The sequence below is a fragment of the Heptranchias perlo genome, chromosome 5, assembly GCF_035084215.1.
Source record: "Heptranchias perlo isolate sHepPer1 chromosome 5, sHepPer1.hap1, whole genome shotgun sequence".
NCBI classification, from domain to species: Eukaryota; Metazoa; Chordata; class Chondrichthyes; order Hexanchiformes; family Hexanchidae; genus Heptranchias; species Heptranchias perlo.
In genome coordinates, this window is record NC_090329.1 from 62,440,362 (window position 1) to 62,459,582 (window position 19,221).

General features: G+C 39.5%; 1 protein-coding gene across 1 annotated transcript in view; it reads left to right on the forward strand.

Moving 5' to 3' along the window:
• cdc5l (CDC5 cell division cycle 5-like (S. pombe)) overlaps positions 1–19,010 on the forward strand; it is a 66,288-nt gene extending 47,278 nt beyond the window's left edge. Inside the window, exons 14-16 of the mRNA XM_067984476.1 lie at positions 5,743–5,940; positions 13,973–14,185; positions 18,529–19,010. Coding sequence (XP_067840577.1) covers positions 5,743–5,940; positions 13,973–14,185; positions 18,529–18,636 — 519 coding nt within the window. The 3' untranslated portion in view covers positions 18,637–19,010. The remainder of the gene's footprint in view (positions 1–5,742; positions 5,941–13,972; positions 14,186–18,528) is intronic.
• Positions 19,011–19,221: the final 211 nt, after the last annotated feature.

Below are 19,221 nucleotides of genomic sequence, written 5' to 3' on the forward strand. Positions count from 1 at the left end.
TTTTAAATTGGAAAAATGAATGAGTGGAGACATGATCCAGGACTTTAAAATGCTGGGAAGTAGAAATGTCAGTAGATTATTTGTCTTACTGCGTTCAGAATAACAGATACAGGCTTAAAATTAACACTCTTCAGGTGAGACGCGGTTAGAAGAACCTTTTCTATTGAGTAGTGGATATGCCGGAAAAGGCAGCTAAGGCTCAGTCAATAAACTTCTTTAGAAAGGAACTGGATGAATATCTGGTTGGAGATTAAATGAATGGGGTTGAATCCAGGGTTGGGTAGATTGCACATGGTATTTGGAAGGATTAGGTTTGATGAACCAAATGTTTTTTTGCTTGTTCAGTTTTATATTTCCTATTTCATAAGTTGTGGAGCCAACAGTCACTGTTTCCTCTGTGACTCTCTTGGCCATCAGAATGCAACAGGCAACCTATAACAATAATGTAGGAGAGGAAGTTTAAATCTCATAAATAGCATAAAAATGTGCTCATAAGCTGATCATTATGAGTTTAAAATCTGTTTTAAGTACTCAAAAGTATATAAAAAAATGTAGCTCTGTAACTAAGTTTGATTTTTCATGTTTTTTTTGGGTGGAGGGAGGTTCTGTGCATTGCGGTGCTTTTTGAAGTAAGAGTTGTTTATTTCACACCATATTGATGCGTTTGGCATAGAGAACAAATGCGCAATTTCCACACCCAAGTCATTGCTTCAAAAGGAAATACTGAATTATAACGCCAGAGATACTGAAGATTTTGTGGCAAAAAGAGAAGTTAATGGAAATGAATGTTATGCACCGCAAGCACCATGATAAAATATGAACCTTCTGAATGAAAGCTAGTCTTTTATTCCTTGGACTGTTTGCTGAAATATTCCTTGCAAATTTTACATGTTCATGAATTTTCTTATGTATTTCCTTTCCTATACTTGTTTTCTAACCTGACATTGAAATGAAGCTCTAAAAATCTCTTGTATCGATAAACCTCTCCCTTTACTAATAATTACCTGCATTGCCATCACTGTAGAATTTTGAATTTTGAAATTAGTACATAGATGCATGCTATGCATTTTAAAAATGTATAAAATGAACAATAAAAGTTGAATAATTTAACTGGCTGAAAGACAGAACACAAAATTCCATAATAAGATCATAAGAAATAGGAGCAGGAGTAGGCGATATGGCCCCTCGAGCTTGCTCCACCATTCAATAAGATCATAGCTGATCTTCTACCTCAACTCCACTTTCCCTTCTTATCCCCATATCCCTTGATTTCCTTAGTGTCCAAAAATCTATCGATCTCCGTCTTGAATATACTCAACGACTGAGCATCCCCAGCCCTCTGGGGTAGAGAGTTCCAAAGATTCACAACCCTCTGAGTGAAGAAATTTTTACTCACCTCTGTCCACTCAGGCGGGAGATAGGGCTTTAAACTAATAAGGTGGTGGGTGGGGGGGGGGTTTAGGTAAGGGTAAATTTATAAGCATAAAGAGAAGAGTCAAGGCTGTAGAGCAGATTAGTGATTTTGGTTAAAAACAAAATCGTGGGGGTCTGGAACTCACTGCTTGAAAGGGTGGTAGAGGCAGAAACATTCATTGCATTTAAAGGGTACTTGGATGTGCGCTTGAGGTGCCATAACTTACAAGGCTACGGACCAAGAGCTAGAAAGTGGGATTAGGCTGGATAGCTCTCTTTCAGCCGGCACAGACATGGTGGGCTGAATTGCTGCCTTCTGTGCCATAAATTTCTGATTCACGCAGAGTGTGTCAGGAAGTGACAGAGTGTTTAACAAAGGTAACAGAGCATTAGTGACTGAGATCACATCAGGGAAAAATAGTAAAATCTTAAAATTAAAAGCGCTGTATCTGAATGCACGAAGCATTCATAACAAGATAGATGACTTAATGGCCCAAATAGAGATAAATGGGTTTGATCTAGTAGCCATTACTGAGCCGTGGTTGTAGGGTGACCAAGGTTGGGAACTAAATATTCCAGGGTACTTGACTTTTAGAAAAGACAGACAAAATGGAAAAGGTGTGGGGGATAACCTTGATAATAAAGGATGAGATAAAGGCAGTAGTGAGAAAGGATCTTAGCTCAGAAAATCAGGATGTAGCATCAGTATGTGTGGAACTAAGAAATAACAAGGAGCAGAAAACACTGGTGGGGAGTAGTTTATAGCTCCCCGAACAGTAGTTATCATGTTGGACAGAGTATAAATCAGGAAAGTAGAGGAGCATGTAACAAGGGTAATGCAATAATCGTGGGGGACTTTAATCTTCATATCGACTGGGCAAATCAAATTGACAAAAGTAGTTTGGAGGACGAGTTCATGGAATGCATTCGAGGCAGTTTTCTAGAACAATATGTTGAGGAACCAACTAAGGTACAGGCAATTTTGGATCTGGTATTGTGTAATGAGACAGGGTTAATTAGTAATCTTATCGTTAAGGATCCTCTGGGTCAGAGTGATCATAATGTGATAAAATTGCATATTGAGTTTGAGAGTGATATAATTAAGTCCAAAACTAGGGTCTTAATTTTAAACAAAGCCAATTACGTAGGTATGAGGGACGAGTTGGCTAAGGTAGATTGGGAAATTAGATTGAAAGATGTAACGGTAGATAAGCAATGCGGAACATTTAAAGAAATAATTCATAATTCTCAACGCATATACATTTCCTTGGGGAATAAAAGGTCCAAGGGAAAAGCGATCGAACCATGGGTAACTAGAGAAGTTAAGGATAGTATTAGATTAAAAGAAGATGCTTACAGTGTTGTCAAAAAGAGTAGTAAGCCTGAGGATTGGGGCGTTTTAGAAATCAGCAAAGGATGACCAATAAATTGATAGAGAAAATTGAATATGAGAGTAAACTAGCAAGAAATATAAAAACAGATTGTAAGAGCTTCTACAAGTGTGTAAAAAGGAAGAGATTAGCGAAATTAGCCCTTAGAGGCAGAGACAGGAGAAATTATAATGGGGAATAAGGAAATGGCAGAGACATTAAACAAATATTTTATATCTGTTTTCACAGTAGAAGACACAAAAAACATAGTGGGGGACCAAGGGTCTAATGAGAGTGATGAACTTAAATTAATTCAGATTAGTAAAGAAAAAGTACTGATATAATTAATGGAACTAAAAGCCGACAAATCCCCTGACCTGATGGCCTACATCCTAGGGTTCTAAAAGAGTTGACGGCAGAGATAGTGGATGCGTTGCTTTTGATCTTCCAGAATTCCCTAGATTCAAGAACGGTCCCTGTTGACTGGAAGGTGGCAAATGTAACCCCGCTATTCAAGAAAGGAGGGAGAGAGAAAACAGGGAACTTATAGGCCAGTTAGCCTGACATCAGTAGTAGGGAAAATGCTAGACTCTATTAGTAAGGAGATAGTAACAGGGCACTTACAAATTTTTATAAGATTAGGCAGAGTCAACACGGTTTTATGAAAGGGAAATCGTGTTTGATAAATCTATTAGAGTTTTTTGGGGAGGATGTAATTAGCAGGGTAGTTAAGGGGGAACCAGTGGATATAGTATATTTGGATTTTCAAAAGGCATTCGATAAGGTGCCACACAAGAGGTTGTTACACAAGATTAGGGCTCGTGGGATTAGGGGTAATATATTAGCATGGATTGAGGATTGGTTAATGGACAGAAAACAGAGAGTAGGAATAAACAGGTTATTTTCGGGTTGGCAGGTTGTATCTAGTGGAGTGCCTCGAGGATCAGTGCTTGGGCCTCACCTGTTTACAATATATATCAGTGATTAGATGAGGGGACCGAATGTAATGTATCCAAGTTTGCTGACTATACAAAGCTAGGTGGGAAAATAAGCTTTGAGGAGTACGCAAAGAGGCTGCAAAGGGATATAAATAGGTTAAGTGAGTAGACGAGAAGGTGGCAGATGGAGTATAATGTGGGGAAATGTGAGGTTATCCACTTTGGTAGGAAGAACAGAAAAGCACAATATTTTTTAAAAGGTGAGAGACTAAGAAATGTTGATATTCAGAGGAATTTGGGTGTCCTTGTACACGAATCACAGAAAGTTAACATGCAGGTACAGCAAGCAATTAGGAAGGCAAATGGTATGTTAGTCTTTATTGCAAGGAGGTTGGAGTATAAGAGTAAGGAGGTCTTGCTCCAATTATATAGGGCTCTGAGACCGCACCTGGAGTACTGTGTACAGTTTTGGTCTCCTTACCTAAGGAAGGATATACTTGCATTTAGAGGGGGTGTAACGAAGGTTCACTAGATTGATTCCTGGGATGAGAGGGTTGTCCTATGAGGACAGATTGAGTAGAATGGGCCTATATTCTCTGGAGTTTAGAAGAATGAGAGGTGATCTAATCGAAACGTATAAAATTCTTAGAGAGCTTGACAGGTTAGATGTTGAGAGGCTGTTTCCCCTGGCTGGAGAGTCTAGAACTAGGGGTCATAATCTCAAGATAAGAGGTCAGCCATTTAGGATGAGAAATTTCTTCACGCAGAGGGTTGTGAATCTTTGGAATTCTCTACCCGAGAGGGCTGTGGATGCTCAGTCGTTGAGTATATTCAAGACTGAGATCGATAGATTTTTGGACACTAAAGGAATTCAGGGATATGGGGATAGGGCGGGAAAGTGGAGTTGAGGTAGAAGATCAGCCATGATCTTATTGAATGGTGGAGCAGGCTCAAGGGGCCTTATGGCCTACTCCTGCTCCTATTTCTTATGTTCTTATAAATGGCTGACTCCTTATCTTGAGACTATGACAGGTTATAAGAAGTAATGGAGAATTAATGAAAAGTTTGGATTAGTATGATTGTATGTGAAGCACTTTGGGTTGGACAAAGAAATGGTAGGTCATTGATTTAATTGGGTAGTATCAAATTGGATCAAAAGGATTTGTACTGTTGAATGGCATGGGGACGTTGTACGTAGCCAGTTTAAAGCATGCCTGTGTCTGAAAAATTAATACTGTTCTTTTGGACAACTATGGCTACTCATTAATCTTAGCTATTAGGTCCTTTAATCTCTGCATTATTTAAACTGGTAGTGATGTGCCAGTAAAGCAAGTGCCAGGAATAATATTTAGAAAATCCTTCAGAGGCCTTGTCATCTGAATGAATAAATAAACTATAATTACAAAAATGTATCATTTTGTGTTTCTTAGCCACAATGTTTGAAGTTCTCTGTTATGAAGTTTTTGCATTTAAAATAAATGTAAAATGTCAGATTCAAGTATTTCATGTATTGTTTTCCCAGGTGGCTCCAGATAATATGAATTTTGTTCGTGAAAGGAGGTGTAAGGCATAATGCACTGAGTGTACATTTTGGGCTCTAAGTAAAATTGTTAATCCGCTTTATTGCTACCCATAATGGAAAGCACCTTTTGTATGGTTTATGGCATCAGTTTCAAGAACCACTTAGTGGGAACAAAATGCAAACTTGAGATCACTGCAAATGTTGCATGGTACTGTTACAAAACTCTGTGCCACTGGATGTCAGTAATGTGTTTGCAATAGTGTGCTGCAGAGTTTGGCAAGACTAGTGTGATGAATGAATGGACCCATACACTCAGAACCAGATGCTCACAAAATAGTCTGCTTTTGTGACCATAAAATAATTACGGTTGCTTTTTAATTTTCTAAAACAGCTGGTAAGGTTTTTTATTTTTAAAAAATCATAATATATTTACAATGTCCAATAATACCTTTAATTATAAGAGTTTCCAACACATTTAATGTATACATATTTTTTTCAGGCAAGTGATTTGCTGACTCAAGAGATGGAGGTTGTAAAACATGGTATGGGCCATGGAGACCTTCCTCTTGACGCATATAACCAGGTGTGGGAAGAATGTTACAGTCAGGTGCTGTATCTGCCAGGACAGAATAGGTACACTCGCGCCAACCTGGCAAGCAAGAAGGACCGAATAGAATCACTGGAAAAGAAACTGGAGGTTAGTCTACCTGACGAGGATCTCGGTGATGCTATAAATAGAAAGCTATTTGCAGCCGAAGAAGATGGAAAGACTTTTTCTGCCATGGTCCAAAGTAACATGAGTTAGCCTTGTCTATAACCAGTTTCTTAGAGGACACAAGATACAATTAAACCCTTCAAGCTGAGCACAATTAACTGATATAGTGATATTGCCTGCAGATGTTTAAGGGCAGTTTGGGAACTGGCAAAATTGGATGTTGTAGGCAAAGTTGTTATGAGGCAGGAATGAGGCACATTGTTGACATGAAAATGCTAGAAGTAAGATTTGTGCAAGACAGATTGTAGACCAATTTAAACAAACAGGGCTGCGTTTATTTTGAAGTGAGATTGCCATAACAGGATGTGTATTTAAATTAGTGAGAGTTGACAGGTCGGGGTAAGATAGTAGGGGCTGACATGCTGTACTTAACTAGGGAGTATGTGATGTCATTAAACCTAAAGTGGAAAAATGTTTAATTCAGCAACAATAAAATTTACTACTAAGAAAAAGTACCTACAATTTTTATTTTTTGGGGTTGTAGTGGTAAATTTATGTACATATTAAGATGAGTGGGATGTCGGTGCTAGAGAATGGAATACTTCATTTTTATTACCCAGGTTAGGTATGACGTAGGATAGGTAAAGAACAGAGATTCCTCCGTTATGGCTCACCAGTGTGGCATACCCCAACATCAGAAGAGAACCCCTAACACAGCAGTATGACATTTTCCATTTCCTAGATTCATCATTTTTGTGGCCTCTCTGAATGAGTGCCAAATTATAGACAGTTTGTGCTGTGGGCCCATACCCACTGGGAACTGGGCCAAAGACTTCAGAATCATTTCATAATATAGTCTTAAAGCCAGCAGAGATTTTTCTTCCCTCAGACTGAGCTGTTGAATAGCAGAGATGAAAGGACAATGTAATTTTTTTAAAGTGTTATTCTATAAGCCATAAATTGTTATAAATCTTTGATTAGGGAATATATAAGTTTTTTGTTTCTTAAGCTTCCATTTTCTCCTTAATCCAAAAGAGGTCTTTTATCCTCATGCATTTCAAATTGGAATGGCAGTGTAATGTTTAAAGTTGTATCATGTAATTGCATATGTATCCATCAGAGGGAGTTAGTCTTGAAAATAATGCTGTTATTCAGTGGGATAGCTCCTGGCTGAAATGTAGGTGGTCAGCAAGTTGGAACGTGTGCTGCTGGCAAAGGAATCACGCCAGAAATGTTGTCAATAGAGTAGGTGCTGTTCAGTTTTATTCTGAACTCATTTGACACACAAATACACACAGGTTTCTAAAGCCGTGGTCATTTTGAACATTGTATAAATCTTGTGTATTTCTTATTTTAGTAAAATTTCCAAACAGTGAGATGACCATTGGTTGTAAGAGTGGAGTGCTGCCATTATGTCCATCTGTCACCAGATTTCTTTATTTCCCAAGGACGAAGTTTAAATTAAATATCATGTACATTTGTAAATCAAAATCTGTCTAACTTGGGTCTTTGCAATATTTACATTTATGTAATTTCTGATTAAAAAGATGGTACAATTTGCCTTCATATAGGTAATGTAAAGACTTCAACTTGGAATACAGGATCCTACAATGTTACTTGTAGGATCCTGTAACATTGTATTTATATCGGTTGCTGGAGTTCTTTTGTGCTAAAACTCCAGAAACTTGGCGTAGCTATGTGTTTAACTGTTCACATTTTTGGGACTGCCTCACTATTGGTTAGAGAAACCTTTTTCAGCTCAACTACAAATTTTCTTTTAAAATTAAGCTATTATAGAGTTAGTGCTGTGGCAGCAAATATTTAACTAGGGATTGGAGTAACTTCTCTGCATCACAATGATAAATGTAAAAAGTTGCATTTTGGTCGAGCAAATATTATGAATATAGTAATTTTTAAAAAAAAGTGCTGGAAAAATGAAGGTTAGTCAGGGTTTGGAAAAAAATGTTTAATATTTTGGGGGTGTACCCTTCATTGCATTCATTGTTAAAAAAATAATTCTAGAGTTGTATGGTTCATTAGATTTGCTGAACAGCTTTATAAATCTATTTATGAAAGTTGCAGAAAGACCTATTAGGTTTTCTTTTAAAACAAAAATCTCCTATTTTGAAAATTGCAAATTAAAGGGTTAAGTATGATTTGTGAGTCTTACTGCAGATATAAACTGCATTTTAACCCCCTGAGATCCTATGGGCATTGGAGTAGAAAAAGCTTTTGGATATACTGTACACTGAAGAAAATGGAAAGTCTAAGCTTGTATTATTTTTGGATGGGGTAGTCCTCCAAAGAGTGAAATATAGCTTTAGTATTTATGAATGCTCTCAAATTCTAGTGAACACCTGCTGATCATATCAACTTTGGAATAATAAAATGTGGATGGAATGCAAATGATCAGCACCGTTTGAAACTCAAAATTAAAATGCGGTCAGGTCGTCAACATGTTTTGTTATGTCTTAGTTTATGCTGTGTGTTGTACTAAGTGTGGTAAAAATTCACATCTTGTCAGTTCATTAATCAACATTTTTACTTGATTTTTGAACTACCATTAATTTAAGGATTGCGAAATTGCATAATTGCTCATAATACTTTAGTGTATTCCCATTGTGCATGCAGTCCATGTGACCATACGCATTGTGTGAAGCACAGATGCCATAACATCAACCATTTCAACCTTGATGCTCCTCAGTGTATTTGGTAAGAGTATAGCAATATAAATGGTGTTATTCATAAAGTTTAAAGCTGCTTTTACCTTGGATTTGGTGGGACTGCTGGCTTCCAATATGCAAATCCAAAGTAAAGTTACTAGAATCACTAAGACTGTATCTGGACCCATGCATCACATCTAGCATCCCTAACACCCTACTAAACCCAATATAAAAGCAATTTTATAAGATCTGGAGATGCCTTTACTAATTGTTTCACCTTCTGGTGCACATTCTGAAATATTAGATGGTAGTGTCCACTGTAACAGCACCAAAAATTGAACCTTTCAGGAGAAACCTGCTATTGTGATGTCTGACAATCTACAGAACAAAAGACAGGATCAGACCATCTGGTCCATCAAGCCCACACCATCCAGACGTGGTGCAGTGTAATGCTTTTTAGAAAAATTCTAAGCTCTGTAATACCCAGCTTTTGAGACTACAATTTGCTACAAAAAACCTTCTGTTGACTAAATTTAAAATAGAAGCAAAATGAAAAGGGGAAACCACTCTTAGTCTAGCGATGTTGGCAATATTTAATACTGGCTCCATTTTTCTTTAACTACATTAAAACATGCCAGCATTTTTGGACTCTGAGAAACAGTTCCACCTAAAATATAGGGGTATTGTAAACTACCGAATTTTAGAGACAGCAGAGACCTGATCATAAAGATGACCTAACTGTCATCTTGACTCAGACAGCATTCTCTACTTTGAAGATCACGAGTTCAAGTCCTGTTCCAGAACTTGATCGGATAATCTTTGAATAATACTATGGGACCTTTCACGCCCCCCCCTCCCACCCTAAGAGGGCAGACATGGCTTTAGTTTAATGTCTTATCCAAGAGACATGACCCAAACAATGCAGTACTGAGGGATTCTGCATTGTTGAGATTGATGTCTTTTGGGTGAGACATTAAACTAAAGCATGTCTGCCCTCTTAGGTTGCTGTAAAAGATCCTATTTGAAGAAGAGCAAGGGAGTTCTTCCAGTGTCCTGGTCAATATTTATCCCTTCATCAACATCACCAGAACAGATTATCTGGTCATTTATTTCATTTCTGTTTGTGGGATCTTGCTGTGTACAAATTGTCTTCTGTATTTGCCTACAAAACAACGGTGACTGCATTTTGAAAGTAGTTCATTGGCTGTGCAGTGTTTGGGATGTTTTGAGATAATGACAGGCACAATGTAAATGCAAGTTTGTTCTTTCTAAATATGATTTTAAAACTTGTAAAAGCAATTTTGTTTCTTCCATTTCACCTAATTAGGAAAGTGCTGATGATTTTGCCATGGATGTATACATTCTAACTTATTAATGTTTAAACAGTATGTTGCATTTAGATATAATTACTTTAAAATAAATTTCACTATTTGGGAATATGAGGTGATGTGGATATTTGCGAGAATTACACTTAGCTATCCAGCAGGGTGCAGCATTAGTCCACTTCTGTTGAAGCCATATTTTTAAACCAGAACTTTGTCAGTGCAGAATAAATAAGTTAGTTGCAAATAATGATTTGACTATGCAGATGCAAGTCTGTGGAATTTTTTTTTCATTGATAGTGGTGGTTTGTTTCTTGATTAAAAACTTTTAAAAATGTACAAAACTAAAAGTGAATCGAAATGATAAATCTCTTGCCCTACCAACCTGCACAATTCTATGGCCTACTTTTAAGTGTTTAATTTGTGAAACTACCTCCACACTTCAGAAATTGTGTTAGTTCTTTTGGCTTCAGTGGTTAAATATTAGTTGTTTGAAATGATTTGGCTTTTAGTATTGAACCTGCAAAGAACTACATTTTAAAACCCATCACTGAACTGATAGTGCAGGCCAAGATACAATAAGAATGCATTAATGTGCATCAAGACATTTTGCCTTGCATCCCTGGCAAAAAGTATTATATTCTATAATCTACTGTTTTAAAAGCCTGCTTTTCTATTTTAGGATAATCTTGCTGTTTCATAGTTTACTCAGTTATTATTTCTACAAAAAAAAATGATCAGCAAGAATCTTCATATAGAATAAGCATATAGAAGTAATGTTTCTTTTTTTAAACTCCATTTTTGGTTGAAAAAATAAGCACAACAGGATTGCAAGCATAGCATGTTTTATTTATACCCGTATGGATAAGTTTCAGTTAATCAAGGAAGTTATTCACAAAGGGTGGATTTGTTTAAAATATCTTGGCAGGGAAAAGTGGGAAGTAGGTTGGAAATCATTCACACGGGTAGTTCTGAGAATCAGGCAGTAGCAGTTCCATTCAGAGAATTTATGCTGCTTCTTTTGGTATTGAAAACAGCTGCAGACCATATTGCAGTAAATGTTTGTAAGTTTGTCAGTACACTACAGCTCGAAGGTGTGCATACTCTACTTAATCCTTTTTTGAATTGGTGTCTTGAAATAGTCGTGGCAGTTGTGACCCTTTGCAAGGACAACTACTGAATGAGCACGTTCCCAGTCGATATTGTTTAATGGCCCATCTTTATATATAATTTAATTCAAGCAATTGTTTTTTTTTCTGCCCTCTCATTCCAGTCTCTCTAACTATATTACTGTGAAACTTCAAAGCTTTGGCTGCCATTTTGAATCAAAACAGTGATTAAGAATTATAGCCAGTGAAATGAACTGGAATGAGGTCTGAAAAACCAGCAGAATTAATGATGGTTTTGAGGCAGTTTTACCACCACCCTCATACTCCTTTTCACCAAGCAAAACTAGAAATTACATTTTGAACTATTTGAAATGGCAAATGGATCAATTCCTGGTTATGCACAGTGGTAGGAAAATTATTTTTATTTAAAGCCTCAGTATTCCAGAAAGGGACCTGCATGGCAAGGAGAGATTGATCTGCTGAATGGCCTTTTCTGGTGCCTTTCTTATGGTCTATAGTGCTACTTAAACATAGTGTGTGCACAGCTATACATATTGTAGCATTGTATGACTCAAATAATATTCAAAACACAAAAGGGATTGGAACAACTTGGTGTTGCTTAGAGACTTTCTCCTACACTGCTGTTATTCCGTATGAAATGGCCCAAAATCAGGGTTGAATAAAACATTTTCCTTTAAAATATATACAATAAGCATATTTAAAGGGGACATACAAAGGAATGCCTGTATTTTTTTAAAATTAAACCAATTAAAATCATGTTTTTAAAATTTAGTCAAATAATAAATCACTGGCCTGCACAAATGTGTAGTATAATGTTACTTATTCACAGAGCTCACTGCATCTGTTGCTGCTGAACTATCAGGGCAGATATTTACACTGTAACATAGGGCCCTTTCATTAGTTTATTTTAATGTAATCAGTATCAGTTCTATTCAGGAATCCAGTGAAATGAGTTCATTAGAAATCTTCATATAGTTCATCATTTCAGGTATAAATGTGAAGACTTTTATAATTGAGGGTTAAATAGTATTTTAACCAGTTCGCTCTTGTTCCGTTGCTGCCTATTCCAATGCGGTCATCACACCACCTGTGATGGCTTTTTATAATCACACCTGCTGTGCCCCATGGCGCTATCTTCGGTCCCTTTCTTTTCCTTGTCCACGTGTTGCCCCCTTGATGACATTATTCATAGGTATGGAACTTTCACTTATATGCTGAGAACACCAAGCTTTACCTCATTGCCATCATTCTCCTCAAGTATCACTGTGCTATCCAACTGTTTAGATGATATCAAGTCCTGGATGAGTTAGAATTTCCTTCAATCCAACATCAGCAATACTGAAGCCATCACATTTGGTTCTCCTAAACCTTTAAACTTTAGCATCCGACTCCCTCTCCATCTCAAACTAAGCCCAGAGGTACGCATTCCTTGGTATCGTGTTTGACTCTGAACTGAACTTTAAACCCCATATTCTTGTCACCACCAAGATTGCCATCATCCACCTCTACAATATTGCTAGCCTCCATGCCAGCCTCACCCCCATCTCCCCACTGCCACTGAAATGCTTATCCATGCTTCATCGCCTTCAAACTCGATTACTCCAAAGCTCTCCTTGCCAGCCTCCCTCTCTACAAATTACAACTCGTCCAAACTCTGCCACCTGCATCTATCCTGCACTAAATCCCATTCCCCCTATTACTTCTCTGTTCGTGAACCTTCACTGTCACCTTATCCACCTGCTGATAAATTTTAAAATCCTTGTCCTTATCTAGAAATTCTTCCCTACCTCTGGAACCAGATTCAGCTGCACATTCCTATATGCACCCTCAGCTTTTCTGATTCTAGCCGTCTTCATATCCCCCATCTCTGCGCCACTTTTGATTGCAGAGCTGTCAGCTATTTTGGCCTCTCTGAAATATTCTGCCGAAGCACCTTTGCCCTCTTACCTCTCCCCAACTTCAGAGTTGTCCTATTTAATCTTGCTTTTGGTTATCAGCCCTAATCCCCTCTCCTCAATTTTTGGTCTCCAGTTATTTTCGCACCTTTATGAAGTGCTTTCAGACATTTTATTAAAAATTATTTGTAGAATGTTGGTGATACTGCTAAGATGGTATTTACTGCTGGTCCCAAGTTTCCCTGAGGGCATTAAGAGTCAACCACATAGTGTGTAACTGGAATCACGTAGGCCAAACCAGTGGGAGTGGCAGGTTCCCTTCACTAAGTTTTTACGACAGTATAGCTGCTTTAATGGTCATTTTCTAGTGATAGCCTTTTTATTATGCAGGTTTATTGAAGTCAATTTCAAAACTTTCCGTGGTGGGATTTAAACTCATGACTTCAGTGTTGCTAGTCCAGTATCATAAACACTAGGCCACTGTGCCGTCTGTAACATTGAATGTGGTATATAAGTTCAATATAGGATGTAGTCTGCTAAAAGACAGTTTAAGCAATTTTGAAGCTTCTCAAGAGCATTCCCTAAAATAATTTTGCCACAATTTATATTCTGACTCCTTGAGCATGATTTTGTCCCTGCTTTTACATTGATTTAAGACAAGTTGTAGATGCCAGACGGAATAAATTTGTCATTTGGGCTGCCCTTATTCATAATTTTATACCAGATACTCCATCTTTGTAATCCTCGGTGCTGTAACTTTATCAAATGCCTTCTGAAAAAGACTAAGGATAAAAAGTCTAACTTTAAAAATGTGATTATTAAACCAAACTTGAACTTAACAGGTATGTTTGGAATATCACAGGGCTGGAATCGCACAAATAAAATTAGCACATTTTCAAGGGTAATGCCATAGTTGATATTCTCTGATAACTAGTTTTATTTAATTCAAGAAAATGCTGGAAGTACTTTTTTGAAGTTATACAAAGCAATTTTTCTTGTTATAGACCAACAGAAATCATATGACCGCAGAAGCAAAACAGGCAGCCAAAATGGAGAAAAAGCTCAAGATACTGCTTGGTGGATATCAGTCACGTGCTACAGGGCTTATGAAACAGTTGAGCGATCTGTGGGATCAGATTGAGCAGGCACACCTGGAATTATGCACCTTTGAGGAATTAAAGAAACATGAAGACATTGCTATTCCAAGGCGGCAAGAGGTAATTCTGACAATCTTTGCTTATTTGACTTTTATGGAATCAGATTAATTTTTGTTTTCTAAGCAAGTATCTGGTAGAAGTCACAGTGGGATATTTTATAATACATTATTAATATAATGCTAAATTATTTAAATATAGTAAGTTGAAATATTGGCTTGTAAAACTGGGGTTGAGGGCAAAACATAATCTGTAGAATTTTTTGAAAAAGCCTAAGAATTTTACCAACAGGAAAAACCCATTAGGGCTCAACATGCCCATCTCTTTTCAGTAGAACAGCAGTCCCACTTTAAGGTACAAGCATCAATATAATCTTAAGCATCATAGTGAACAAAATACAACTTCACCTTTGAAAACTTAGCTTTTACTTGAAGTTAATCTATTCAAGTGGCTCAGTTGGACGATGAGAGCTATTGAGGGAATGTTAGTCTCTCTTCAGTAAAGGGAACAGTTTTTGCAGCTCCTGCAGCCACCTTCTTTACACAGCAGTTAGCTTCCATGAAGCAGGATCCTTCTCCATTTACGTGCAGCAACTCTTAATTTGGATTCCCCGTGCCCCTGGTGACTCAGCATTCCCTTGCACACACTGGGTACGGTAGCATGGGGATTATGTTACTGGACTAGTAATCTAGAGGCCTGGACTAATGATCTGGAGTCATGAGTTCAAATCCCGCCACGGCAGTACAAGTCCTCCTCACTAACATCTGGGGACTTGTGCCAAAATTGGGAGAGCTGTTCCACAGACTAGTCAAAGAACAGCCTGACATAGCCAAACTCACAGAATCATACCTTTCAGCCAACATCCCAGACTCTTCCATCACCATCCCTGGGTATGTCCTGTCCCGCCGGCAAGACAGACCCACCAGAGGTGGCGGTACAGTGATATACAGTCAGGAGGGAGTCCTCAACGTTGACTCTGGACCCCATGAAATGTCATGGCATCAGGTCAAACATGGGCAAGGAAACCTCCTGCTGATTACCACCTTCCGCCCTCCCTCAGCTGATGAATCAGTCCTCCTCCATGTTGAGCACCACTTGGAGGAAGCACTGAGGATAACAAGGGCACAGAATGTACTCTGGGTGGGGGACTTCAGTGTCCATCACCAAGAGTGGCTCGATAGCACCACTACTGACCGAGTCCTGAAGGACATAGCTGCCAGACTGGGCCTGTGGCAGGTGGTGAGCGAATCAACAAGAGGGAAAAACCTACTTGACCTTGTTCTCACCAATCTACCTGTCGCAGATGCATGTAGGAGTGACCACCGCACAGTCCTCATGGAGACGAAGTCCCGTCTTCGCACTGAGGAAACCATCCAACGTGTTGTGTGGCACTATCACCGTGTTAAATGGGATAGATTCAGAACAGATCTAGCAGTTCAAAACTGGGCATCCGTGAGGCGCTGTGGGCCATCAGCAGCAGCAGAATTGTATTCCAGCACAATCTGTAACCTCATGGCCCGACATATTCCTCACTCTACCGTTACCAACAAGCCAGGGGATCAACCCTGGTTCAACGAGGAGTGTAGAAGAGCATGCCAGGAGCAGCACCAGGCATACCTAAAAATGAGGTGCCAACCTGGTGAAGCTACAACACAGGACTACATGCATGCTAAACAGCGGAAGCATCATGCTATAGACAGAGCTAAGCGATTCCACAACCAACGGATCAGATCAAAGCTGTGCAGCCCTGCCACATCCAGTAGTGAATGATGGTGGACAATTAAACAACTAATGGGAGGAGGAGGCTCTGTATACATCCCCATCCTCAATGATGGCGGAGTCCAGCACGTGAGTGCAAAAGACAAGGCTGAAGCAACCATCTTCAGCCAGAAATGCCGAGTGGATGATCCATCTCTGCCTCCTCCCGATATCCCCACCATCACAGAAGCCAGTCTTCAGCCAATTCGATTCACTCCACGTGATATCAAGAAATGGCTGAGTGCACTGGATACAGCAAAGGCTATGGGCCCCGACAACATCCCGGCTGTAGTGCTGAAGATTTGTGCTCCAGAACTAGCTGTGCCTCTAGCCAAACTGTTCCAGTGCAGCTACAACACTGGCATCTACCCGACAATATGGAAAATTGCCCAGGTATGTCCTGTCCACAAAAAGCAGGACAAATCCAATCTGGCCAATTACCGTCCCATCAGTCTACTCTCAATCATCAGCAAAGTGATGGAAGGTGTCGTCAACAGTGCTATCAAGTGGCACTGACTCACCAATAACCTGCTTACTGATGCTCAGTTTGGGTTCTGCCAGGACCACTCGGCTCCAGACCTCATTACAGCCTTGGTCCAAACATGGACAAAAGAGCTGAATTCCATAGGTGAGGTGGGAGGGACTGCCCTTGACATGAAGGCAGCATCTGATCGAGTGTGGCACCAAGGAGCCCTAGTAAAACTGTAGTCAGTGGGAATCGGGGAAAACTCTCCAGTGACTGGAGTCATACCTAGCACAAAGGAAGATGGTGGTGGTTGTTAGAGGCTAATCATCTCAGCCCCAGGGCATTGCTGCAGTAGTTCCTCAAGGCAGTGTCCTAAGCCCAACCATCTTCAGCTGCTTCATGAATGACCTTCCCTCCGTCATAAGGTCAGAAATGGGGATGTTCACTGATGATTGCACGTTCACAACCCCTCAGATAACGAAGCAGTCGGTGCCCGCATGCAGCAAGACCTGGACAACATCCAAGCTTGGGCTGATAAGTGGAGAGTAACATTTGTGCCAGACAAGTGCCAGGCAATGACCATCTCCAACAAATGAGTGTCTAACCACCTCCCCTTGACATTCAATGGCATTACCATCGCCAAATCCCCCACCATCAACATCCTGGGGGTCACCATTGACCAGAAACTTAACTGGACCAGCCACATAAATACTGTGGCTACAAGAGCAGGTCAGAGGCTGGGTATTCTGTGGTGAGTGACTCACCTCCTGACTCCCCAAAGCCTTTCCACCATCTGCAAGGCACAAGTCAGGAGCGTGATGGAATACTCTCCACTTGCCTAGATGAGTGCAGCTCCAACAACACTCAAGAAGCTCGACACCATCCAGGACAAATCATTCCGCTTGATTGGCACCCCATCCACCACCCTAAACATTCACTCCCTTCACCACCGGCACACCGTGGCTGCAGTGTGTACCATCCACTGGATGCACTGAAGCAACTCGCCAAGGCTTCTTCGACAGCCCCTCCCAAACCCACGACCTCTACCACCTTGAAGGACAAGGGCAGCAGGCACAAGGGAACAACACCACCGTCACGTTCCCATCCAAGTCACACACTTGGAAATATATCGCCGTTCCTTCATCATCGCTGGGCCAAAATCCTGGAACTCCCTTCCTAATAGCACTGTGGGAGAACCTTCACCGCATGGACTGTAGCGGTTCAAGAAGGCGGCTCACCACCACCTTCAAGGGCATTTAAGGACAGGCAATAAATGCTGGCCTTGCCAGCGACGTCCACATCCCATGAACGAATAAAAAAAATGTACAGGGAGTGTCGGCACATTAAGTTAGCCAATCATGCAGAAGCTTGGAGGGGGTATCAGCCAACCCCACAATCATTGCAGGGTGTCCAGAATGATGGACATATTCTGGCCCAGTTGCAAAATCAGTCCTTATGTACCTTACATCCATCCTGCTTTCACTCTGAAGCATTCAGTCCTAAATTCTATGCAGATTAGACTATCTTTGGAAGGGTCGGGTGGGGGGAAGGAAGCATGGATGTCTTGTGTACCGCAGGAAACAGGTTACCGGCTCTGACCTGCCCTTTTTTATATTGAACAAGTATGAAGTTGGTAGCTTTACCAATATTAAGTAGAATACTCCTTCATCCCAAGAACAATGCCCGTTGCACCTTCCTCACTAGTCATATGAAAGACTTCAGTGGTGAATGAAATCTGAATTAAAGAAACTACTTAGGTACTACTGGAGAATTACGCATTGTGGGACTACCATTGATAAAAGTTCACAACTACTTGTATTTTCTGAGTCAACTAGCTTTAGTCAATTAGACCAGTAGTTCTATTAGTACCTTTCTCTCTATCTTTGACAGGATACATTTATTTTTTTCCATAAATAAAAGAATTTATCTAATGGTGTGTGAGTAATATGTTATGTTGCTGCCAAGTGTCTATAGGAAGGTTCTGGAGCACATCTTTAGTATGTGACCTTTCACTATACAATTAAAAAAGATATAGTGAAGTTTATTCTATAAATTTTGTCCGACTTTAAAAGGCAAGTTCCACAGACTGAACAAATATTGATTGAGTCTCTAATATTGCCGGTTCATAAACAATCATTTGATTTATTTTATTTGCCATATCCTTTTCTAACTCCAAACTTAGTCTTTGAGAGAAGATGTTGCGCGGCAACAGGAGAGAGAGAAGGAGCTCCAGCAGAGGTATGCAGACCTGCTTCTGGAAAAAGAAGGGCTTGTGGCAGCCAAGTATTGAAAAGTGGAACAACCTCTGCTCTGCATGCATTTCACATTGCTTTGTACAGTGAACTCCATTTCAAGAGTATTTTGTGTTACAGTAATGGATATAAAGGAAACTTCAGAAATGTCACCCCATGCAAATTGTGCTTAGCATTTTGCTGTAGTGTATATGGATCCTTTGTATATTCCACATGGTGAACATAAGTAATATATGGAGTAATGTTCATGTTTTGTCAGTTCTGCAAGTAAAGAATGTTAAGCTGATCTACTGTCAAAGCTTCAGCAGTCAAATAAATATTTTGTGAGCCTCTTAACTATGTTAAACTTATGAAAAAGGGTGATTTGTACTGTGATTTGAGTAACATTCTAATAAAATGTGAAATTTGTTTATTCTTTGTATAGTTTTACTTCCTTTTTATTGAGAAAATAATTAAATCTGTGCACATAAGATCTGAGTGTTAAGTTATTGAAGTATTCACTCTTAAAATTTTAGGTTTAGGATTTGAGCTTTGAAGGGATGCACTGCAGAAACTCCAATAATGGTATCATATGGTAGGTACAGCACAGGAGGTGGCCATTCGGCCCATCATGCCTCTTCTGG